Source organism: Primulina eburnea, chromosome 13 (assembly GCF_022965805.1).
Source record: "Primulina eburnea isolate SZY01 chromosome 13, ASM2296580v1, whole genome shotgun sequence".
Classification (NCBI taxonomy): Eukaryota; Viridiplantae; Streptophyta; class Magnoliopsida; order Lamiales; family Gesneriaceae; genus Primulina; species Primulina eburnea.
Window position 1 is genome coordinate 30,977,500 of NC_133113.1, and position 25,930 is coordinate 31,003,429.

General features: G+C 35.9%; 5 protein-coding genes and 1 non-coding gene across 10 annotated transcripts; 5 read left to right on the plus strand and 1 right to left on the minus strand.

The window, feature by feature from the left end:
- Positions 1-1,976: 1,976 nt before the first annotated feature.
- On the plus strand, positions 1,977-8,136 carry LOC140809204 (uncharacterized). Of its 5 annotated transcripts, none has more exons than XM_073166707.1 (11): positions 1,978-2,279; positions 2,808-3,070; positions 3,452-3,686; positions 3,937-4,106; positions 4,486-4,628; positions 4,730-4,907; positions 4,994-5,573; positions 5,881-5,993; positions 6,384-6,624; positions 6,907-7,130; positions 7,990-8,136. In XM_073166707.1, exons 2-11 carry the CDS (start codon positions 2,880-2,882, stop codon positions 8,021-8,023), a joined length of 2,109 nt encoding a protein of 702 aa, XP_073022808.1. In that variant the 5' UTR covers positions 1,978-2,279; positions 2,808-2,879; the 3' UTR covers positions 8,024-8,136. The 5 variants fall into 5 exon arrangements, with proteins under 5 accessions (XP_073022811.1, XP_073022808.1, XP_073022807.1 ...); XM_073166706.1 differs by having other exon boundaries at positions 1,978-2,177; XM_073166708.1 differs by having other exon boundaries at positions 2,168-2,296.
- A 465-nt stretch (positions 8,137-8,601) lies between these two features.
- LOC140810130 (uncharacterized) lies at positions 8,602-12,001 on the plus strand. The gene is given in 7 exon segments (XM_073167952.1): positions 8,602-8,755; positions 8,758-8,928; positions 9,290-9,432; positions 9,602-9,745; positions 10,221-10,406; positions 10,492-10,616; positions 11,519-12,001. Coding segments are annotated over 7 exon segments (1,026 nt in total). The 5' UTR covers positions 8,602-8,724; the 3' UTR covers positions 11,745-12,001.
- Positions 12,002-14,385: 2,384 nt separating this feature from the next.
- LOC140809336 (protein MIZU-KUSSEI 1-like) lies at positions 14,386-16,126 on the plus strand. The gene is made up of 2 exons (XM_073166931.1): positions 14,386-14,821; positions 15,001-16,126. Exons 1-2 carry the CDS (start codon positions 14,422-14,424, stop codon positions 15,369-15,371), a joined length of 771 nt encoding a protein of 256 aa, XP_073023032.1. The 5' UTR covers positions 14,386-14,421; the 3' UTR covers positions 15,372-16,126.
- Positions 15,963-16,123, plus strand: LOC140811031 (U1 spliceosomal RNA). Its single transcript, XR_012113423.1, has one exon. It is a non-coding gene; the product is annotated as a U1 spliceosomal RNA (small nuclear RNA).
- Positions 16,127-16,953: 827 nt separating the features above from the next.
- LOC140810813 (kinesin-like protein KIN-8A) lies at positions 16,954-21,844 on the minus strand. Its single transcript, XM_073168708.1, has 7 exons — positions 20,940-21,844; positions 19,553-19,826; positions 19,237-19,287; positions 19,040-19,132; positions 18,591-18,956; positions 17,441-18,121; positions 16,954-17,303 (listed from the first exon to the last, which is right to left on the minus strand). Exons 1-7 carry the CDS (start codon positions 21,659-21,661, stop codon positions 17,262-17,264), a joined length of 2,229 nt encoding a protein of 742 aa, XP_073024809.1. The 5' UTR covers positions 21,662-21,844; the 3' UTR covers positions 16,954-17,261.
- A 311-nt stretch (positions 21,845-22,155) lies between these two features.
- LOC140809632 (AP-3 complex subunit delta-like) lies at positions 22,156-25,342 on the plus strand. The gene is given in 2 exon segments (XM_073167320.1): positions 22,156-22,980; positions 22,983-25,342. Coding segments are annotated over 2 exon segments (2,823 nt in total). The 5' UTR covers positions 22,156-22,193; the 3' UTR covers positions 25,019-25,342.
- The last annotated feature ends 588 nt before the right edge of the window (positions 25,343-25,930 follow it).

Genomic DNA, 25,930 nt, shown 5'->3' on the forward strand with positions numbered 1-25,930 from the left:
ATATATATATATGTATATTTATATAATAATATCATAATATTTCATTTAGGCGATAGCGTGGCTCTGCCGGTTGTTCTAAATGAAATATTATGACTTAATACTAACATCTCACAATCTAACATTTACTTTTTCGCAACTAACTTTTATTTTTCGCATCTAACATTTACTTTTTCGCAACTAACTTTTACTTTTCCGCAACTAACATTTACTTTATTGCAACTAACTTTTATTTTACCGCAACTAACTTATTAAATCAATATATTTCATTTAGGCAATAGCGTGGCTCTGCCGGTTGTTCTAAATGAAATATAATGATTTAATTTAACATTTAATTTATGAAATTATTTATTTATATAGTTATAATTATAATCATAGGTACCATATATAAAATATCGGTTAATTCGGTATTTTCTATAGTGGGAACTATATTAGATTATGTGTGTGTTTAATTTTCTTGGAACCATTATTTATGGTAGTTTCTTTTGTTTCACTTTTAGTTAAACAATATTACATAAACCAAGAATAAATCCTCAAGCCTTGACAATATTTATAATTTGTAAACTTCAGTCTTGCATTTGGTAATCTATAAATTAATAAATTTAAACTCAAAATAACCTCTCTGTGGATCGATCTCGTACTTACGAAATATATTACTTGCAGACAACCTACACTTGGGTGAATTATTATTTAAGTAGTAACAGTATTACATCAATTTACATGCCTGGATATTCTAACATTAAAAATAATATGTTATTGATTAATAATATAATATGTTCGAGTTCGAATATATAGTTTTTTATCGCTGAATATTTTAATTTCAAAATAATATTGTTATTGATTAATAATAATAATATATCATATTCAAGTTCAAAGTTCAAACATGTATTTCTGCTATAAAGGTCAGAATTTTACTACTTTATTTTCATAATTATTAATTTAATCTGTTTAAGAATTTATAGTACTCCTTGGAACATACATACATAAAAAATCTATATCTTGTAAAAATTTTAAAAATAATTAAAATAAAATTTATATACATACTATTTTATTATTTTAGTTTTAAAATGATTTTTAAATGAGAGATGTGATTTAATACTCATTTTATGTCTAAATATGAGAAGTATGTAAATTATTCAGTAAATTGTAATAATAGACTCATGTAATATTATTCACCATTTTATGAGATTTAAGATGATTAATAGAAATCGAGAAAATGAGACGTTACTCTTAGGGTGTGTTTGGTTGAGTTATTTACATAAGGATAGATTAATAGTCAAATATTTATCATTAAAATTTTAAGTTGTTTTAATAATCATTTTGACCCGGTTTAAAATCTAATTTTATGGATAACTATTTGATTAATAAAATTGGATCTTAAACCGGGTCAAAATGATTATTAAAACAATCTTAAAATTTTAACGATAAATATTTTGACTATTAATCTATCCTTATTTAAATCACTCAACCAAACACACTCTTAATGTATTATTTTAGAGTGAGTTCATGTGAGAAGGTCTTACGAACTTAATCTGTGGAGATGGGTCAACTCTACCATATTCACAATAAAAAGTAAGACTTTAGCATAAATAAATTATTTCATGATGACCAAATTAACCCGTCTCACAATACACCCGTGAGACCGTTCAACATTTTTTCTTATTTGAGAGTAGGTCTCTTATAGACGTCTCACGAACTTTAATCCGGAACGGTCACCCCGATATAGAAAAAGTCTTTGCATAAAAGATATTTTTTCATAATGACCCAATAAGAACCTTCCAAATATGATCGTAGATCGCCACACAATTACGATCTATCTAGATGAATATATATCGATAACTCAATGGATTTATTGGGATTTGGATTTTTAAAATAACAACGTTAAATATTTATAAGCATTCACAAAAACTTTAATTTAATTTTCAAATTATAAATGATATTATTTAACAAAGTTGGTGAGGAATCCAAATCCAATTACAATTTTCATATTTTATTAAACCAAACACAGACTTTCTCTTGAGAAAAAAGCGAGAGAATCAGGCTTTCGCATAACTACTACGAGTCTTCCAGACAAGAGGGCCCGCTTGGTGTCACCGGACTGCACATATCAATCTCTATCGAATCCCTGTTCTCATCCCGTCTATTATAGCTTGAGTCGCTTTGCAGAAACCCAACAGGCGGTGGGTATTCATGTTGACTCTCTCACATCCGTCTTATATCTAGCTTTAGTTCTTGATTATCTATGAATTGCTTCGTGCCTCGTGGGGATTCGATTTCCAGCGGTGAACTTCAGTCTCATGTGAATTCATGAAAATTTCCCTTCTTTATGGACTTTCACCCTATTTCCTAGTTTAACTCTAGCAAGCAATACGCATCATTTTTTTTATGGTTTATGTACTTGTAGCAGCACTGCGTCATCGTGATTTCAGTGCTTCTTTCACGGATATATCTAACTAATATCACTTGTTTTGGATATTCCATGTGGGTTCTTGTATTATATGTACTGCGAAAATTGAAAACTTGCTGCAAGACACGATGTATTACTGTTGGTTTTCATGGGATGTTGTCTTATTGGGGTCTAAACTTGAATTCTCACATTGCAATAGAAATTCCGGTCACATATATTTTAGATAAAAGACGCATATTACTTTGGATATAGACGAAGAATACTTGATTGTAGTTGAACATAAAACTGAACCATGCTTGCAATTATATGAATATCAAAGGAGACAATCATTTGTAACTACCGAATATTGTTCATCTAATAAATAAATTATAGTTAATGAGACTGCAAAGTGATTTTGAAACAGGAAATCTGGGCTTCCATACCAGTCTGTTGTAATTAAAGCCCATGGGTGGTCCATGAAAACAGGTAGGTGGAAATGACAATGGTGAGCAAAACTCGAGATATGCTGGAGGGTCTGGTGAAAGAGGGGTCATTCAAGTGGTTGTCTAGAACGCGAAGCTTATTTGATGAAGAGGTTGAAGAGCTGAGAAGATCTCCGTCTGCTGGGGATAATTGGCTGCCAGAGCTCTCTCCACCTGCAAATGTTCTGGTCCACAGATGCTCAAAGTTTGTTGCTGAACTCTTTGCCTTTTGTTGTTATTTGGGTTTTTCTTTTGTTACTCTAATCCAGCTAAGGCCACATTATGTATGAAAATTAATCTAAGCAAAATGAATGAGATGGAAACTTATCTCCGTGCCATTGCAACAACCAACAATGTGTGGGAGTTAGTACAGGGAAATCAGAAATTGCAGGTTAAAAACAAATGGCTATAGAGTGGGTGTATTTTTGTGAAGCGGGACACCAGTAATTAAGAATGAATGAATGCTTATAATAAAATTATTTTATTTATTGAAGATGCAAGGAAGATCGTGACAATTAGTTGTTCACAACCTAGATGATCCTTGAGATAACTTCTTTGATATGATACGTGTAATTAAATCTTACAGAATCCTTGGACTTCCTACATGCCAACTTCGAGAAAACTTTGACGCAGAGGCTTCTGATTTTCTTAAGCATCATCCCAATTTTGCACGGAACTTTTTGGAATATTGTTGCTTCCTGGCTCTTTCTCGCTCTATTCAAGCAATCAATTATCTAGATGACAAGAACTTTCGCCGGCTTATATTTGATATGATGATTTCCTGGGAATTTCCCGCAGCTTCCAGCCAACCGTTTCCAGCTGTACGATTTTAAGTCATATTAGCAGAACAGATTTAAGCACCGTGCTGATTACTTTTAGCTTTGTTGTGTAGTTTTATTTCACTCTCATTCTATCATGTCTGAGCAGCTGTAACATGTTAAAAATGCCAGAAAACTGTTTTTACAATGAGAACTGAAAAATTGCGAGTCCTACATCGTATACCATGGTCTAGAGGCTCAATTTTTCTTCTTGTAACTGGTGAGTCTTGTTGAAGTCTAGTGTTTGTTTCAGTTGGACAATGATGCCACTGTTGGAATAGAGGCTTTTTCTCGAATTGCTCCTGCAGTTCCTATTGTCGGTAATGTGATTGTCGCTGATAAGATATTTGAGGTGCTTTCAGATTCAACCAGCCGCCGGCTTCATTTCTCTGTCTATGACAAGTACCTCATTCGATTGGAAAGGTACTACCTGCTGCTGTCTTGTTTCAGAAATTGTTTTTTAATGGGAAAACTTCCACAACTTTGACGTCATGCTCGTTGTTATGCATGCACAATATATTGGACTTAATTAGAATGGAATAAATGCTCATAATGTCAAGTTCTTGCATCTTTTTTCAATTATAAGTCGCGGTGATAGGTTTTCCACCTTTCGGTTTGGCTAACAGGATAGGAGAAACTTGAACATACACCATGATTAATTCATTGTTTTGTTGTGAATCACGAATGAATGACAGGATAGTGTCCATTTTCATTTTCATTTTTTTTCACTATCAATGATGCCCTGTTGCATCCTTTTGCTGATATGTTAGGCTCCTAATAATTTGCTTTTCTTATTTTATAGGGTAATACGAAAGTTTCAGTCTCAATCCGAATCCTCTCTCCTATCATCCCAACGATTAGTCAGAGGAGAAAAAGTTTTGGAAGTTGATGGGACAGCTGCTAGCCAACCAGTTATCGAGCATGTGGGTGTATCTGCATGGCCAGGCAAGTCTTGAAATGCAGTATGGAATAAGTTGAGAACTGGGAGTATACACGCAGCTCTTTAATCATTCTGAAAAGACATGAGAATAGATTTGTGATTGCAGGTCGTTTAACTCTGACAGACCATGCGCTATACTTTGAAGATCATCGAGTTGTTTCTTATGACAAAGCTAAGATGTATGATCTAGCAGATGAATTACAGCAAATCATCAGACCGGAGATCTCTGGGCCATGGGGTACTAGGCTTTTTGACAACGCAGTCTTTTACAAATCAAAATCTTTGTAAGCAGTGGTGAATTACAAAATACTGTAATAAGCTAAGTAATTTGTGTTTTTGGAAGCTCATTTTTTTGGGACTTGTAATGCAGATCAGAACCAGTTGTTGTGGAGTTTCCAGAGCTTAAAGGTCACACCCGTCGTGACTATTGGTTAGCTATTATTCGTGAAGTTCTATATGCCCATAAATTTATTCGTAAGTTTCAGCTCGGTGGTCTCGAGAGAGATGAAGTGATACTTAAAGCTATTTTTGGGATTCTGCGAGTGCAAGCCCTTAAAGAAATAAGTTCCACCATCCCTATTTGCTGTGAGGCTCTTCTTATGTTCAATGTTTGTGACAAGCTGCCCTGTGGGGATCTGATTCTAGAAAGTGTTGCAAACATGTTGACCATGAGACAGATAGACCGGAGAAGTGCTACAAAATCTGTAAATGGGATGTATTCAATCTCAGGTTTAGCGCTTGCTTCTAACTTGGGCTTTGCTTTTGGGACAAGTTCTTGCAATACTAATGAGACTGCCCTTCTTGTTGGTGAAATTGCTGTTGGAGAGATAACACTTTTAGAGAAAGCAGTCAAGGAAGCTAGAAGCAGCTATGAAAACGTAATTCTTGCACAAGCCACAGTTGATGGAGTTAAAGTTGATGGTATTGACACTAATTTGACAGTGATGAAGGTGATAACATTATTTTGTCGAACAGATTTTCATGTACTTAAATCTAGGATAGGAAACAGCTAGCTTTTTGGTGCTTTTGTATTCTGCTAAATAAGACCTTTTGAACTGATATCACGGAGCCCCTTGTATTTTAATTTCTAAAAACGGCTTTGGTGTATATACTGATGGTCAACAACAAAGCGGTCAGAAGTCAGAACAAAAAACGGTTCTGAGCTATAAATTATTTTATTATTTCTCCCATCTTCTTGTTCTAAAACTTGTTAGATTTTTAAGTTGTGTAGTTCTCAAGATGTGCATGTTAATGCAGGAATTGCTTTCTCCCATAACAGACATTTGGAATTGGATTCTTCTTTTGCTCTACTGGGAACGCCCTTCGAATTCCCTTGCATTCTGCTTGGTTTCCAGTTATATTTTGTGTAGGTTAGTACATTTTTGTAGTTGATTTCATTGATCATGCAAGTTTGTTGTGCATGGGTTGTTGTGCATGAGATATTTGGAGCCTGTGTTCTGGATTATCAAGAATGACATTGTTCATCAGTTGATGATAATGAAACAAATTATTTAGTTGGAAGCTCAAAGAAAAAAATATTGCAATCTATATCCCAGATCGATGTAAAACTATTTTTCCCCTTTTCTTTTAATCAGAAATAATCACGTTTTCTACCATCTAAGCAGTACTCGAGAGTAAATAATGTGAAAGTAATCTCAATTTTACTGATTGTGCACGCATTTGGGGACATCATGCAAGTGAATGAATTTATGAGGAAAACAATTGTCTATCGAGTGACTTAATATTGCCTTTTTTTGCAGAGGCTGGTTGGGCCATGTTCTTGCTTCATTACTTATCTTTCTGGCACTCTTCATGTTAATTAACCGTTGTATTCAAGGAGGGCATATTGATGAACTGAAGGTAATGGCACCTGCTGCCATGAACACAATGGAACGGCTTTTAGCAGTTCAAAATGCAGCTTCCCAAGCTGAAAATCTTATCCAGGAAGGAAACATTCTTCTTCTCAAATACCGTGCGTTGCTTCTCTCGCTTTTCCCGCAGGTGTCGTTTTAAATTTTCTTTTATCCATGCAGTATTCTCCTAATAGTTGTTTTGTCGTTGGGAAACATAATTTTGTGTGCCATGAAAGGCTAATACTCCTGATTCATAGAATCTTTCTATTGTGCCACTTCTTCTATGGTTCTTTTCGACTAAATATTTGATTGTTTTTTCTTGGTTCTTGAAAATCTTAGAAGAATGCGCATCGATTTTGAGAGAACGAGTCAGTCCCTATTTTAGTTGAAAGGAGTTTATGTTAATTTACTATGTACATCTTATATGCAGGCTACCGAGAGATGTGCAGGAGCGCTTTTGGTCATAGCTTTGCTTGTTGCTTTTGTGCCTGTTAAATATATTGTTCTAGTGGCTTTTCTGGAAACATTTACCAGATATTCACCGCTTAGAAGAGCCAACACTGAAAGGTGGCAAAGACGATTTCGAGATTGGTGGTTTAGCATACCAGCAGCTCCCGTCGCACTTGAAAGATATAATGACGATAGAAAGAAAAGGTGAACATCATGTTCATTTCATCATTTGAATATATATCTATGGTTTCACCCCAAATATGTTTCACATGTAATATCATCTTTAGTTTTTCTTTGCTCTCATTTCATGTAAATAAATGTTTATCTTTTCACCCTCTTCTTGTGCCAATGCTTTCCCCTTCCATATGTAAAAAGCACTGCACGTAGTTCTACTTTCTATATGTATATATATATATTTTATTTCACATAAAAGTTTGAATAAGACAGGTGGTTTTGCATTTCATCTGAATGTGTCGGTGCATATTTCAACGTTGTCTAGCCGGTTGAATTAGAAATGTTGTGTGCTAGGTCATCGGGTCCGTCCAATCCCGTCATGATAAAAGGTAGGTTAGATTAAAGTTTTAGTAACTCATTTGAGCAAAAACTTGTGTGAGACGGTCTTACAGGATCGTATTTTGTGAGACATGTATCTTATTTGAGTCATCTATGAAAAATATTACTTTTTATGTTAATAGTATTATTTTTTATCGTGAATATCGGTAGGGTTAACCCGTCTCACAGTAAAGATTCGTGAGACTGTCTCACAAGAGACATGTTCCTCATTTGGAAGTGAGTCAAAATAGGTTAAACCAGTTTGAGTTATGAATTAAGTTGAGTTGACATATCATTTTAAAATAAAAATAAAAATGTATTTATCATTCATGTCAAATATGTCCGATAAATTTTAAATTCAACTCTCTTTAATTTGATTACCTATTTAATTTTTTTTTCGATATTCATCTGTATCGCCGTCGCTTGGGCTGAATTTTTAAAAACCTTCCAAAAAATTCCGAACTTCGAAGAATGACACCGTTTATTTTAAATTTTTGTTGGCAAATATCAGATTATTGATAAAGATAAAGAGCCGAAGGAAGTAGAAAGAAGATGAAGAAACTGACTGTTGATGGAGTTTGAAGAATTTTATATGTATATTATTTATTCAATGTTTTCCTAGATTTTGTTAAACTTTGTACTATTATTTTTATTTTTAAATTCTATGCATTTTTAATTTCTTATGTTAATGATATTAGTGGTTGAATTATTTGGTTAAATATATTATATAATGAATAATATATGTATTAAAACATGATTTTTTTTTTTTGTTTATAATTATATTTGTTTTTAATATATGTATTACCATTCATAATTTTATTTTATTTCGATTCGGATATCTAAATCTTAGTTTTAACGTTTAGACGATTATGAATGTCGATCATTCAATTTAGATGTAAAAAAATAAGTCACTCGGTCCGTACTATAAATGACGAACTAACTATTATGATGAAATCAGAGCATAGTCTAAAATTCGAGGAATAAAATTGAGAATAAATAGAAACTATAAATATATAATTATGAATTATCCTGTAATTGGCTAGTTCGAACGTATAAATAGTAAGTCATGGGTAAGCTAGAAAGCGCGTTAGGGATATCGATTATTCTTTTATTTCGTGTTTTATTAAAACAACGACTTTCAACAGTCGCCAACTGTATACTGAAGTGAGGGAGCTCAACCGCTGAGACCTGGGAAAAAGAAAATTAACGTAGAATTTACTTGTAGTCTGTCTATGTTATAGAGGAGATGGGTTGCTCTTTCTCGGGTTTGAACGCTTTCAAGACGCCGTTTACGGCGGAGGAGATGTGTGGATCAATGAGAACCGTTTCAGGATTGTGAGGAAGCTGGGGGAAGGTGGATTCGCGTACGTTTTCCTTGTGAAGGAGGTTCTCTCTGATACTTCCGTTCCTGGAATATCCGCCAAGATCAAGGATTCTTCTCACATCTCTGGTACTAATCCTTCATTTACTCCGTTTTACTGATTATTGTTCATGGGGGTATGTAGATTTGGAATTCCTGGTATTTGTGACAAGGATCTCCGTGCACTTCAAATTCCTTGTTTCAATCGGAGTTTCGATCTCGATTTCCTGTATTTTATGTGAAGGAGAGACGGTCTCATTTTTATAAATGTGTTAGAATGGGAATAAGATTCAAAACAATCAACCAAGCGATGCGAATCAGGTCTAATTGTTACTGTTGATTAGAAACGCGTTTTACTTTTATTAGTTTTAAGGAAATGATTGTCGGTTGGAGCCAAATAGGACAATATAGTAATTACCTGACAGGTTCTCCACGGGTTATTTACGTGCAGATGATGGAACATATGCTGTGAAGAAAATTCTCATTCAAAACAATGAGCAGCTGGAGTTGGTGAGGGAGGAAATACGTGTTTCATCACAGTTTAGCCATCCCAATCTGCTTCCTCTGCTAGATCATGCAATTATTTCTGTAAAGGTACTCGCTGTTGATTCACGAGCTGCTTACAGGGTTCTTAAGGCTACAGCTGCTTGGCGCAGATTTGAAATGGCTAATTAGAACATTTCATATATTTCTTTCCGTCTACTGAATTTGTCAGTCCTCTTTACGTTTGTCCATTATCAAGAATCTTTTGTTTAATTTGCAGCCTTCACAAGATCAATCCTGGAAGAATGAAGCATACCTGTTGTTTCCAATCCATTTAGATGGAACATTGTTGGACATTGCAAAAACTATGAAAGTTAAGAAGGAGTTCTTTTCCACCTCAGATGTGCTTCAAATATTTCGCCAGGTAGATAAGAAGAATATTTTCTGCCTATCAAATTTGTGCAAATTGGCATGAGGCATTGCCCAAATGAAGAAGTTATAATATATATACGTTAGTTCGGTGCTATCCTTATTGCTGTATTATTGGTCTTACTCTCATTATTCTCCTTAAAATGTGTTGAATCAATATTTTAGAAACTCTTTTATCTTATAATAAAACCGATCATATGCTTTATGTGCTCGCATGAACTGCTATTCGAATTTAATCACTTAAAATGCTTGGTCGTGAATAACTTTTAAGTGATACCATATGGTGATATATCTAATAGCTGTTTGTGTGAAATGCATTTGTATTATGTCCCAAGATGTGTTACGTCAGCATGCAATATGAGGTTAATAATTACACCCGTTGATGGCTTCTAACACAACAGTAATATAGCTGTTTACACCTATGTTTGCCTTGAGGATAAAAAAACCACTAAGTGAGCATTCATCTTCAGCTTTGTTCAGGACTGGAGCATATGCACAGTTTTGATCCTCCATATGCCCATAATGATGTCAAACCTGGAAATGTCCTTGCGACATACAGGAAAGGACCGACACCTTTAGCAATATTGATGGACTTTGGAAGCGCGCGTCCTGCAAGGAAGCAAATTCGATCTCGTTCCGAAGCACTACAGCTGCAGGTTCTTTTAAAAATTATCTCGTTGTTTTCTGTTGTTGTCTGTGTTTTGTATCGTCTGGGCTTAATTTCTGTATGCTGCTGTTTAGGAATGGGCATCTGAGCACTGTTCAGCTCCTTTTAGAGCTCCCGAATTATGGGATTGCCCAAGCCACGCTGACATTGATGAGAGAACTGATATTTGGTCATTAGGCTGCACTTTGTTTGCAATCATGTAAGACCGTTTCTTCATGTCTTGGAGCCTGTACATCTTATTCATTTCTTCGGTAACCCAGGGTATTCGAGATTCATCTGACTAGTCCCCTGGCACTGTACATCTTATTCTGGAAAAAAACCTTTTGTTGCCTTCTGGATATTTTTTGCTTATGCTTGTAGAGAGACCCTTGTGAATTGTTATTGGTGACATGATTACAAAGATCAAAATATGGATGGTTAAATTACTGAGTGATGGACATGGACGTGATTGTAATGTTGCCAAAATAAAAGGCTGGGATTCTGTTTAGTACTGGTCTCTTTTGTCATGCTTTCCTCGCTTACAGGGAACCAATATGAAAATTGGCATACTTCTGAGGAACTGCTGATGATGTTTGTAACCATCTGACATTTGGGGGGATGAAGGTGCTGCTGGGTGGAAATGTAGTGTTTAGGTGGCAAAATTGGGATGGATGTTATTTATTGCAGGTGGTGTAGCAAGATTAACCTTAATTCGGATAATGGCAATTAATTAAGGCATATGGTGAGAAATGGGTTTCCCGAGACCAGTCCTAGATTTCAGTCACATTGTGCGTGCTTATTTTTGTTGTCTCCAAAAACTTGAAATTGACTTGGGGCGTGGTTCACTGCCTTACGGGTTTACATACTCTGAAGTGGAGAAATATGTGGGACACACTCACTTTTCAAATACATCTCGAGTATCCCGCAAGGACCTGATTGTGGTGCAGCAGGGCATGAGAGATTTGGGGGATTTAGGTGCACCTTTCGAGTTCGAGGGGATGGTTTGGATGGAGATTTTGGCCTGACTAATATTTGTTGTTGTCACACTACGTGGTCATTCGATCTTCAGGTGGTGTCTGCAAGTCTGTTTCTCTGTTAAATATATCTTCATGTATTTTGTAGGTACGGTGTGTCTCCATTTGAGTATGCACTGGGGGAATCCGGAGGAAGCTTGCAGTTGGCAATTGTAAATTCCCAAATAAAGTGGCCTACTGGACCTAATCCTCCATATCCAGAGGCGCTTCACCAGTTCGTAACATGGATGTTGCAGCCCCAGGCTGCTGTTCGACCTTGCATTGGTGATATCATAATTCATGTTGATAAGTTGATCTCAAAATTTTCTGAATGAAGGGATGCAAGTGGAGTATTTCGGATTTAATATTTCATTAGGCGGGATAAGCTATAGTAATATTTTCGTTTTAATTTTATGTTTTAAATGTTTTTGTCATGCCTCTGGAAGAAGTATTGGCCCATGTATTTAATTTACAACAATGTCTTCGACTCTTAATTAAGATGGTCACATAAATGTACTTAATAATGTGTAAACTTTAACTTGATCAAATTTTGCCTTATTTGGATGTTAAGCCATCCCGACCCGGTTATTGACTATTAGTCCGAAACTGTATTTTCTACGTTCTTCTTTCTTTTTTATATTACGTATGGAGAAAATACAAAAGAGGGAAGTTTTTTAAAATTAAATATTGGGCTACTATGCATCATTTCAAATGTTATATCTATATCAGGTGAATTTTATCTCCACGGTGTGAATATTCAAAAAGCCCTTCATAAAAAAGCTAGATTTAAGTACTCTACTTATTCAAATTTCAAATTCAGAAGATCGATTCTCAAAACCGTTGTCAATTTCACAAGCTTAGGTTCTCTATTTTTGCCTTGCACTATATTGATATGGAATGATTTGATTTAAATATAGGAATTTGAATAAAAGAAAATATTGGTTGGGATGAAAATTTAAATTGAAATAAAGTCAAAAAACAAAATATGGCACGAAACAATTGCGGTTATTGTTCGTCAAAAAAGAAAAGGAATTTTCATCCACGATTATTTTCAGAGGTGAACTTTCTTTTTTGTTCTCTCTGAATGTTTGAAAATCTCATGTTTATTTAGGCGGAAAAATGTCTGCCCACACGCCCCAGTCTAGATAAAATTACATACAATATTTATTATTATATAATTTATATTTGATATATATTATACTTTTTATATTAAGGGAGAAACTCTCTTATTAACCGAGTAATTTTGTGACACCAAATTAAATTTACATATAACCATCGTTGTATCATTTTATTGATTTTATTTTCCTAAAATAACATTTATTTTAAATCTTTTAATCTTGATGAGATAAATAATATTTATGAATAAATGTTAAATTAATTTAAATTTCTTTCTATATAGAAAATAAATTTTATATTGCACACACTATATGTGCTCAAATACTAGTATTAATAATCTCTCGATAAAATTAAATTTCAAAGACAAAAAGAAGAATATATCATTAAATTTGATAGCAATCTTATAATATAAAGCAATATATGAAATTTTCACAGTCGATAGTCAAATTTTGTTACCAACGTCGTCACATCTTCGTCATCGAAAGATGATTTCTTTAACATAAAAGTATAAAAAATATTGATATTGTGTGTATCAGATTTTAAGTATTGTGTACAAGTGTTTTAACACATATCCACAACATGCTACCTGAATATGTCAATTAAACGCACAAATAAATTTTAATGAATAAAATAAGACAAAATAAATTATGCACTTACAAAAATTTGTAAGTGTCTCATGACAAAATATTCAATAGAAAATTATAAATAATCTACAAAAATAATACTAGTGAAACTACAAAAAAATGATATTCTTAACAACTCAAAGAAGTAAATTGCATATCGAATAAATAAAAACAAAATCACATATACAACCATTATCTCTGAAACTCGGAGCTAGAAATAACTCCTGAACCAAAACTTTACACAAGTGTTATCTTTGAGTATCTCCAACACTTCACGACAATACAATAAACAGCGTGAGTTGATCACACAAAATCTTAGTGATGTAATTCTTTTCTCTTCAAGTATTAAAAACTAAATATATGTTATGCAATTTCATAATATTTCCTACCTAACATGGTACGCAATAAATAATATCCTGTTTATAGACTAAAATCAAATCTGAATATTGAAAACTTTTTCCCAATAAATATATTTTATAAATAAATATATCTCGAAAATAAAAGGTTAAACCAAGGTCTGCCAAAAATAGTGAGTCAATAATTTACTCTCACGCATTTTGGCTCCACGAAAGTTACACAACACATCCTTTGTCTCCTTAGATTCTCTCTTTTCTTTCTTTTCTTTATATAAAAAAAACTACGTGACTGGTCAAAAGACATATCTTACAGAAGTGAATTATGATCATATTTTCTCAATCCCGAGACAGTGGGGCATATTCGTGTTCTCTTTTTAGCTTTATTTATTCTTTTAATAATAATATTTAATAATTTTTTACAAATAAAATAAATAGCAGAAAACAAAAATAACAAATCATACATAAGATTTAATGATATCATTTCAATTTGTAGATAAATTAAATATAATACTCTTAACATAAAATAATATTTTTTCATAGATGACCAAAATAAGAGACTCGTCTCACAGATACGATCCATGAGACCGTCTCACACAAATTTTTGCCAAAAATATAAAAAAACTTTGGAATGAGTATCACGTGAGACCGTCACTGGATCTAATCTATAAGACGAGTCAACTTTATCGATATTCATAATAAAAAATAATACTCTTAGCATAAAAAATAATATTTTTCATAGATGACTCAAATACTAGATCTATCTCATAAATACAACAATTGACAGAAATTTTTTTATAAAAACATTGATATAATATTGACATATGTTCAAATTTAATAATATAATATAAATAAATACAGAAGACACATATATAGGACTTGTCATCCTAGCTCGTTGATATCCAAAGAGACATAAGATAATGAATAACAAGAAAATATCCAGCAAGAGGCAGTTCCACTGGACAACAAAGATCAGCAATATCGAAGAGAAAAATGATACTAATAATGTGTCTTCTTTTCTCCAAGAACCCCAAAAAATATTGAATTCATTGTCCAAGAAACATCAGAACGATTTGACAGAGGCAGAAGCAGGGAAATCTTGTCATCCGAGGAGAAAGAAATTACTGCACGCTGCAGTTGCTGTTTCCAGGCTGCAAGCCGTGCTAAACTCCTTCGTCAAAAGTCGAGCATCGCGCTTTCAGCGACGAGTAATTCTAGGAACCCTTTTCGGAAACAAGCGTGGCAATGTGCATTTGGCTTTCCAGAAGGATGGGAAATCGACGCCGATTTTGTTGGTTGAACTCGCTACACCAATAACAGGCAAGAACAAACAACACAATATATGCATCATGAATATATGTATGTATGTGTCCGTACGTAGTTGATGTCAGTTTGCCTGATCGATACTTTTCAGTAATTCAGCAACTCACTCAACTAAAGTCGTTCAAAATCTTGTAATCTATATACTAAGAAAATATTCCTGGATATATATTTGATAGGGTTGGTCCGAGAGATGGGGATGGGACTAGTCCGTATTGCCTTCGAGTGTGACAACAGAGGCCGCCGGACCAGTACTCAGGTGAGTCTCTTAGATGAGCAAGCGTGGAGGACTTATTGCAACAGGAACAAGCTCGGGTTCGCAACGAAGGTGGAATGTGGGGAGAAGGAATGGAAGATATTGAAGGCCGTGGAGCCGATATCCATGGGAGCTGGTGTTTTAGGAAAAGAAAAAGAAGAAGATGAGGAAGTGATATATATGAGGGCTAAATTTGAAAGAGTCGTGGGAACAGCAAATTCTGAGGCATTCTACATGATCAATCCTGATAACAAGGCTGCTCCTGAACTTAGTGTTTACTTTCTCAGAGCCTAGTTTTTTTTTTTTGGTTCATTTGCTTGACATGAACTAATTAATGCCCACTGATATTCTAATGTCTTTCCTGTAATCTGTTCTCATTCTCTTTTAAAAAATCTAAGAGCAAGCGGAAATTAGGTACTTCAATCATCGGTAGCGAAATGTGCTCTTAAATCTAAGTGTCAAAAAACTGCCTGTATACTTTCTAGCATTAGCAAGAAAATGAATAAATTAAAGGTGAATAGCAATTAGATATGATACAAAGTAAGAAATTATAAGAATTAAAACACTTCAGTTTCTCTCTGTTCTATTGATTTGTTTATATTATTCTTCTCGAAATCCATAAAAACAACTCTTCCGAGGCCTTGGCGACGGTGTCGATTTTTGGCTGGAACCTCTCGAGGGCATCATCGAGATACATGTTGAACTGTTACTGAAGCCGAAATAGCCAGTCCATGACGGGTTTGTATGACCAATTAGTTGTGTATGGGAAATAAAGGTGGAAGGAATAGTTGGAGTGTGCACATCCCAAAAATCCCACATCGAATGAGGAATTGGATGCGAACATTACAGATGACAATATAAATTGAAGGAAACTGCATGAGATCCATACTTACCTGGACGGGGTCGATGGGCGGTCAAGAAGGTCCATGGCCTAGGACTGTGATCTCCATTGCACTTGGGAGGGGCATTGTCCTAAGGTCGATCCAAGTGGTCGAGCCTACGTCATAATTTGTGATAGAGGGGGCCTGCGTTCGCGCGGCCCCTGCCAATTCCAGTTTCGAATATTTTTTCAGTCGTCCATTGAATGGGTCGCTTCTATCATATATTCATTATATGTCCTATAATATCGAAATTCAGATTATCTTTAATGTAACTCGATTTTGTGGCAGAGATTCTTGAGTGGGCGTTTATTTGTGGGCCAACTTCTCTACTACGTTTTTCTTCAGCAAGGCAAACTATGATCCCACATCGAAAGAGTATATGCTAAGCTGGTGACTATATCGTATAAACGAAGCAGCGAAGCGTCAGAAAGTCGCGCAGTGAAGAGATGAGCACAAAGCGGACTATTCTTTAGCTTTTCACTAAAGAATTCCATTGTACTCGTTGAAATTCCAGCACAGCATACACCACTTTTTGGAGGGTTCTTTTGCTTTGCATTCTGTGCTTTGAAAGGGTCTCATAAGTGTCAGTTTATGTGCCAATTGTCTGAACTATTATAAATTCCAGCCCAATTTAAAGATTCTTTACTATTTTTTTATAATTGAGTTAATCCGAGAAACTTTGTTTTGTACTTTCAATATATGTCCAAATTTACATTTATTATTCTTTCAAAATAATTGAGGTGAAAAAAAACATATTATTCACTCAAAAAGATTTCACTATATCATCATCCTAACCACTTCACCATTACCTAACATGAAAGTTAAAATTATAATTATATTAAAATTTACAAAAATTTATAAAGCTAATTAATTTCAAATTTACCAAAGAAAAATCTCTTAATCCCAAATAATGTTTATATGAGATGTACTAGCATAAATAATTTATCATTGTGAATTAAATTAACTATTTTTTTGTATTGACAATACTCGGTGAATTGGATAACACTTTATTGCCACAAATTTCAGGAACATAATAAATAAGAAGATTTAGCATCAACAATTTGCTATAAGAAATCCAAGGCTGGCTTCTATCGTTTTGTAGCCTAAGGAACTGCGAGTTCTTCTTTCTAACATGGATGAACAGCTGGTTAAAGCACAGAAAAAAGGATCATTCAGAACACATAATAAAATAAATCAAAATGAGCCTCCACATGACATAAACATCGAGCCAATATTTTGTCTCGGTGCAAGCAAAGGATGTGCCACCAACTGCGGCGAAACTGCTATCTGATATAGTCTGTCTTCAACGCTTCAAAGTTTCGGCCATTTGGCGAGAAAAACCAGGCTACAAGTCGTCATGGATCACATGAGGCACCAGAAAAACGAAAAACACAGTTAAGCACCTAGAAGCTATTCAAGATTTGAATATGAAAAAAAAAGGAAGCAATGACTTGAGAAATGAAATTCTTGATCATGGAGTACCTGTAGAAGCATAGAAGGGGCTGCAGCACCAGCAACAAAATGGCTTCGAGTTTTTCGTCCAGTTAATGTAGTGACAGAAGGGCTATTAGCTGCAGTTATGTCCCAAAAGGTTCTTTTTTTGGCAGTAGGGGCAGGAGACAGAAAGCGATAAGAAGGGCATTTAGAGTCGCCCTTAGTTGGTTCCTTCGGGTTCAGTCTTGATTGGGTGATAATCCTTGCCACCCTTTCGCCACCACCAACTCGGCTTAGTGCTTCAACCTTTCGAGAAAGCTCGTTAATATAACCATCCTTTTGTTTTATCTGCGATGTGTGATCCTTCTTCATCCTCTCTATTTCTGCCTCAAACGCCTTCACAGTTTTCGAAAGGTACTTGACAGGTTCAATCCCGACATTTTTCTTTGATTCAGGTGTGAAGCAGTTTCTTTCCAAGAAAAACGATCTTGGTTTTCGTTTTTCGTTTGGCTGACACGAGGACGGAGCCGGGGATAGTAGAGAAGAGACCGTGGAAGGGGTGGGTGAGGAGTTTAAGGCCAAGTTTTGTGCTTGGATGGTTAGCAGCTTTTGTTGTTGACGAGCCAACTCCATTCGCAATTCTCTGTTTTCTTTCTGCAACTCAAGTAACAACTTGGCCTGATCTGTTTCGGAATCTGGTATTTGCATTTCCTCATTTACTTCACAAGCCTGCAACAATTAACAAACTTACTTCGTAAATATTTTGAAAAAGGGCTTTAACTCGGTGCTGGCCGTTGTCGCTACAGGAGCTTGTCTAGGCATTAAATTGATGAAGATTCGAGACAGAAGGAAAAGGGTCAGAAATCAAATAATCGGAGAAGAAGAAAATAAGAATCACAAGTTGTACAAGATTAGAATAATGAAATCATTAAGCTAATAAGCTAAAGCAGCTTCTCCAACTGCCTACTACTTCGTATAAGTAATACAGGGTGAAACTTACTTAAAAAACAAACCTTCATTTGGTATCTTTCAGATGATAATGATCAATTATATGAATGCTTGCATAATAAATTTAGGACTTAAAAGAAACACAAGCTCCCATTTTAACTTATGAATAACGCAAGTATTGCATTTTGGAATTTGAAGAGAGTAGATATTAGTAAAACATATGCAAGAAGCTCTATACTTGAGGACTGACCTTTAAACGGATCTCTTTGGCTCGATCTGCCCAGTGAAGTGTGTTTTGTGTTTCCCCAAATGAAAGGCTACTTGGACCAATATTTGCAATCATAACTGTATTACAAGCTCCACCCAGGGAGTCCTTCAACAGTTGGGTGAGCTTTGAATTGCGATAAGGGATGTGTTTTTTACCCTCGACCAGGGCATTAATGCAACTGCTCAAGGCAAGAAGTGATTTATTAATATTGGCACCCTCAAGAGATCTAAGAGTTCTCTGATCAGTAGCAAGAGCTCTCTCGGAACCTGCTAGATCAATAAGTGAAAGCTTTCCAATTCGGTTGACAACATTGTTTAAAGCATCTTTTGTTTGGTATTTGACAATGACCTGGAGTTGCATAGCATGTAAAGGAAATATTAATTAGCAACTTTTTGTTATTGAACTCTGCAAAAGGGATGGATCAAAATCACCTGCAGAATCGCATGTGATCTGGAAGAAGTTTCATTCGCACGAGTTGGTTCGGTTGTACGATATAAATTCCCTTGCTGAAGTAATGCCATTACCTGCAATTTTTTTTCGAGAAAAAAAAATGTTCAATTTCATTCCATGACTGGTGAACAGAAGCCTTTAGTTGACAATGAATCAAATGAAACAAGAAAATAAATACTTCATCGGTGGAAAATGCCCTATATTGAGTAAGACCTGCTGCCACAATACCCTGAAATTTTTTGCACAATATTTGGTCAATAAGGAAACTTAATAGTAATAAGATTTGTATATACATTTAAGGATAGTGACTTTTTTCCAACTATATTTTTATCTCTGATTCCCACCTCCAACAAGAACTCTGTCTCTGCTTTTTGTAAAACAATGACCAATATCTAGGAGCAGAGAGTCCTTTATAGCCAGAATATGGATATGGGAAGGGATTAACTACCATGGCGAGGATAAAGAAGTACTTTTCATATTTTCAAAAATCAAACCTGCTTATCTTCTCTTATAACGAGAGGCCTTCCGGGGGACAGTAAATCTCTCACAGTTTCATTATAGACCTCGAGGTAAGATAGATTGACTTCATGATGTCCATCAAAACTCCTTTGCCTTATTTTGTGGAAGAGATCCTTAATAGCTAAGACCATAACCCCCGGATTCTCAACTGTACCGAGCATTGTGTAAGTCTTTCCTGCTCCTGTGGCACCATAACAGAAGACCGACCCATTTCTTCCCTGCAAAACCGCTTCAACGAGTTCTTCTGTTCTGCAAAATTAACAATGTATCAAGGTAAAACATTTTTGTCCACAAAATTCCTTTAAGGAAAACAAATTTCCAAGACAATAAATTATAATATTAAACAATCATTTGACTCAATAACTCAATGTAGGTTCCTTTTAGGAGATAAATGATGAGCACAAAACATTAAATCCTGGATCAAAGAAACATTAACATGAAGCTGTTATTGAAAGAAGACATCACCACCCCCTGGAAACTGGAGATACATTATATTTACCAAAAGCATTTCAAACTAGCATGATTTCTTAAGATCTTCTGGTGTACAACTAATTTTTTTTACATGACATAAACAAACAGTACTACACTAGGATTATCATTGAAGACCGAGATCTTTAATTACCCAAAAGTCTCTAAACAACCAAGGAAAAGTAAAAGTACCCTCCGCCTATTTGTCTCATGCCATCTGACTGAAGAAATGAGTTTTTTGGATGGCTCAAAGTTGGATAAGATTTGAAGAAAAATGTATAGGAATCAAATTCAGTAAAAAGGAACAAAAAAATTGATCCAACTCAATAAATTCTATGTTTAGCTGGAAGTGTATGCATTTCCCCCTGTTAAAAACAAATAACAATGTTACTAAAGGTTCAACAAGTTCATGAAGCACAAGGACTCCAAGGCACCATTCGTGTGAGTCATGCCTCATGAAAGACAAAGATGAACCAGATGTGTTTTATAATTGGAGGAAAACAGTGAATGATCAAGAGGAGGGATAGGAACAAGAAAATCGATTGTTAATAATGCATATCAAGAATTTAATGTAGTCAGTGTTTAAGCTAAAAATGGACACATTTATTTCCTTAAAAATCACAAAATATTACAAAAATCACAAAATGGTAATTCGCTGATTTCCCTCTTAGAAAAAAATGATCAGCAGCTACTCTGAATTTAAAGTCAGCTTCTGACAAACAATAGCACCAAAAGAAATGAAATCAAGCAGTTATTGACCACATAAACAATTGTCGTTCATTTCCGAAACACAAGAACAAGGATACTTGAAACTAATTTTGCTTTCTCGCGGCCATCTTATGGAAAGATAATGAAACGAATTATAGAAGAGATTATCATTTTTGAAGCACTCACGTTGTGCAGTAAACTTCTTGTTGGTTAGTAGACTCCGGAAAGGAAGCATCGAATGCGAAGTGTCGACCACGAACCCTCTTTAGCCTAAGATAGTCATTCTCATTCGAGAATTCCGTCAAATAAACATCTCTTTTATTCACGATTCTCACACAACACTTTGATCCCGCTTCCTTTTCCTTCTTGGCCATAGGCCTCAACCTCACGAACACAAGAATCCGGCTCTCCCCGCCTCTTGTTTTCTCAGCAAGATTCCCTATTTCTGGTGCATTTTCCTTCTTATCTTCTCTTAACTCCAATTTGGGCCCCATTGAGAGTTTCCTCGCCACTGCACTCGACCTTTTTGTCTCCTTAAAATCATCAATAACTAGGCCTGGCGGCAACTTAAACGGTAAATGAGCACTATACGCGTGCTCGCTCATCACATTCCCTGAATTGGGCTTCAAAATTTTGTTCTCTTTCTCATCTCTTTTTGAAGAACCGATGAGGTCCACACTCGGGTGCGTAAAAAATCGAGGCTCCGCGAGACCCCGTTTCTGCTGCTCGTACAAAAGGGTCAGAGCTTTCATCTTCTCTTTGAGGCCATGGTGCGGGTTTACACCCATTTTCTGGGTGTCTTCAAGTGGATCTTTCCTGGGTGCTCTGCTTCCTTTCTCTCGATTCCGATCATCCCGTGATTGGCTGATCAAATTCTGCGATCTTGTGATTCTTGTCGATACGGGCATCCTACTCAGAAGGTTTTCTTGATCGACGCTATCTTTGAAACTCTTCTTGGAAAATGAAAGGAAATTTGATGAAAAATGGCAAATGTCACAGCTGGGGAATTAGTAAAGGGGTTGAAGTCGTCACAGAGAATCAAGATTAGTCGTGAATTTGCTTCGGGTTTTGGGATTCGAATATGAAAGAGATTGACGGTTAGGAAAGGAGATGTTTTTGAACTCTAGTGTGAGGTGTATGATACTTGTAACGGTCGAAAATATCAGCTGGATTGGGCCATCAAACACCGGGTGGCCCAGCAACAATAAATCCAAATATTAAATTTCTCGGCCCAGTTTTGAAAAGTTATTTAAAAACCACCCAATTAACAATATTTATTGATAATTTTAATTTTAATTAACATATAAATATATTAAAATCTGGATAAATTTTCTCCACAATATCACTATTTAATTGTAAAATTATTATATATTTTATTTTATCAAATGAATGAATTTTTGAATTATCTCCAATCTCTGTACCCGAGGAAGAGGAGAGAAGATGGCTTCTCCTTCAGTAATGGAGTCCCTTTTCCAGAGATCATTGGAAGACCTAATCAAATCCTTGCGTTTCACCCCGCCTTCCATTCTTCCCGACTTCATTTCCAAATCCATAGATGAAATCCGCCGCGAGATCAAATCAACCGATACTCTAACCAAATCGACCGCCCTCCAAAAACTTACCTACCTCCACTCGGTACACGGAGTTGACATGTCTTGGGCAGCTTTTCACTCCATCGAGCCTTCCTCCTCACCTGCGCATCCCCACAAACGCATTGCATACCTCTCTGCTGCACTCTCCTTCGACCCTTTTACTACCGATGTTATTCTCCTTCTCACCCATCAGCTGCGGAAGGATCTCACCTCATCCAATGTACACGACGTGGGTATTGCTCTATCTACTCTCTCCTCTATTGCCAACACTGATTTGGCGCGTGATTTAACTCCCGAATTGTTTAATTTGCTTGGTAGTGGTAATTTTTTTGTGAGGAAGAAAGCTACCGCGTGTGTCTTGAGAGTCTTCGAGCATTACCCGGATGCTGTTCGGGTTTGTTTTAAACGGGTAGTAGAGAATCTTGATTGTAGTGATGTGGGGGTGTTGTCAGCAACCGTGGGATTGGTCTGTGAGCTCACTGTGAAAGAACCCAGGTCATATTTGCCTTTGGCACCTGAGTTTTATAAGGTTTTAGTCGAGTGTAGGAATAATTGGGTTCTCATTAAAATTTTGAAGATATTTTCCCTGTTAACCCGGCTTGAGCCCAGGTTGGGGAGGAGAGTGGTGGAGCCAGTCTGGAGCATCTAGAGAGGAGTGGAGCGAAATCTTTGGTATTTGAGTGCGTGCTGACTATTGTAACTAGTTTGAGTGAGCATGAATCAGCAGTGAAGCTTGCAGTTGGTAAAATACGAGAGTTTTTGATAGATGATGATTCGAATCTCAAGTATCTTGGACTTCGAGCACTTACCATTGTTGCTCAGAATCATTTGTGGGCTGTTATGGACAATAAGAAGGTTATATTTAAGGCATTGAGTGATATTGATGTTAACATTAAACTCGAGGCTTTGAGGCTTGTGATGTCTATTGTCTCCGAGGATAATGTTGCGGAAATCTGCAGGATTTTGATCAGTCATGCACTGAAGTCTGACCCCGAGTTTTGCAATGAGATTTTGGGATTGATGTTGTTGACTTGTTCAAGAAATTTCTATGAGATAATTTTCGATTTTGATTGGTATGTGTCATTTCTCGGGGAAATGGCAAGGATTCCACATTGTCAGAAAGGGAAAGAGATTGAGGACCAGCTTGTTGATATTGGCATGAGGGTTAAGGATGCTAGATCAGAGCTTGTTCATGTTGCTCGAGATTTGGTGATTGATCCAGCTTTACTTGCCAACCGATTTATCCACAAGGTTCTATCTGCTGCTGCTTGGGTTTCAGGGGAGTATGTCGAGCTTTCAAGAAACCCACTTGAACTTGTGGAAGCATTGTTACAACCACAGACTGGTCTCCTGCCACCATCAGTAAGAGCCGTATATATTCAGTCCACATTTAAAGTACTAGCATTCTTTATGCATTCATATCTCTCATTGGATAGAGAGGATGCTTCACCATCGATAGAAGATTACCAGGTTAGTTCTGATGCTGTGGCAAGTGGTTCATTGCTTAATACCAAAATGGATAGAGAAATTGAGGTTATTGATCCTGAGTTGACTTCTGCAGCTTCTTCAATGGCACATCATCTAACTCGTAAATCTATGATGGACCTGGTACAGCTTGTTGAATCCAATTTGGGACCCTTGGCTTGTAGTGATGATGTAGAAGTGCAGGAGAGGGCAAATAATGTTCTTGGTTTGATTAAGTTAATGAAATCAAACTTACAAGGCTGTTTGGACCAGCTTGAAGGGGATGAAATGAACGGAGAAGTTGAAGCTCTGGAAATGATTAAGTTGACTGTTGATGCGTTTTCTGAGGAGCTTGGTCCAGTTTCAGTTAATGCCCAGGATAGAGTTCCTGTACCAGGTGGCCTGCAGGTTAAAGAAAACCTTAGTGACTTGGAAGCAATTCTCAGTGATATTAAGTTACCAATATCAACTTCATTTTCTCTTGTAAACCCTTGTTCGAGGGAGAAAGATGGCCCTAGCATTTCTGATTGTCAGAATAAGGATGAAACTGAGTTATCAACTGAGTCCACTTCTTTACTTGCTGAGCATCGGAAGCGTCATGGGCTATATTATCTTGGTTCAAATGATAAAGAAATGATCACCAATGACTACCCACCTGCTAATGAGCCTAAACTAAATGCTACTGATGAAACAGAGGGCCTTCTCAAGTTGGCCGAGCAATCACTCGTCACTAAGAAAGAAATGAACCAATCAAAGCCAAGGCCCGTGGTTGTGAAATTGGATGATGGGGAAGGAACAAAGGACACCTCTAAAAGACCTGCGTTCAACGGTGGTTTTATCTCTGGTGCAGTGCAAGAAGTGCTTTTAGGCAATGCAGCTGCACCATCATCTTCAAGGAGTAAATCATCGGACAAATTAAGTAAGAGAAGGGAGAATAATGAATTCGTTGTTGGAATACCAGGATCAAGAAATATTACGACGAATATTGATGTAACTGAGCCAGTGTTTGCTGGTTCAAGAAGACGAAAAGATCATCATATTCACGGTGAAGACAGAAAGGATAAAAGTTCCATGAAGGAGAAGGAACATGATCAGCAAAGCGAGAAGAAAAACGGTCGTCGACATGGTAAGCACAAGAGTCGGCAAAGACCAGACGTGGCATTAAATACGGAAGCAAAATCACCTGTAATCCCAGATTTCCTTCTATAGCATGGTTATATAACCTTTACTTCTGAGTTTGAAGGTCAGTTTTGCTGTATATATGTATCTACACTCATGCGGATTTGGTTGTTTAGATTCTTTTGATTTACTTTTCACGAGAAGGCTTAAAAAAAATTAATTCAAAGGTATTTTTAATCCTATCATCCTATGTTTGTGAGATGAAGAGTTGCCTTTACCTTTTTTATAGTAAAAGGGAAGGAGTTCATTCAAAAAATTTGTATAGCATAACTTAGTCGAGAAAATGCTGACGAGATCTTGGTCCTGACTATGGTGATGATTCCTGGTATATACAGTGGATAGATACGAGGTTCCTGTCGCCAACTCTAGAATAAAAAAGTGATAACTCGGTTTCCCACATGGTTGGTCAGCTATCCCAATTTCACGGTATTATTGTTACTATTTTATGGATTTAAGTCTAACTCCACCAAAAAACTAGTTCAAAGAGATATGATTGTTCAAGTCCATATATATAAGTTAATCCGATTTGAGATATCTAACCCACTCTCTCACGTTCGAGAATGAACTGGAGCAAAACTTGAAGTTTATAATGGCAGTCGAACACATAACCAGGAGGTTGGTACTTGATATCATGTTAAGATTGAAATTTAGTATTAATTTTCAGTTTTGACTGAGTGATATAATCGGTTGTGTTGTGTAATGAAGAAAACGAACCCCCTTGCCAATGATTAAGCATTTAGAATTAGCAAGTTGGTGGATCAGAGAAACCTAAACTTTTCACAAGTGTGCTGTGCTTTTCGCATAAAGAAAAATAAAAAAATATTTCTTATTTATGGGATCGAATACCTAAAGAAAAAAAAAAGGAAAAAAATATCAAAGTCATTGGTTGACCTCACAGTGGGCCACGTCAATAGTGGATACAAATTTGAAATATATGTATTT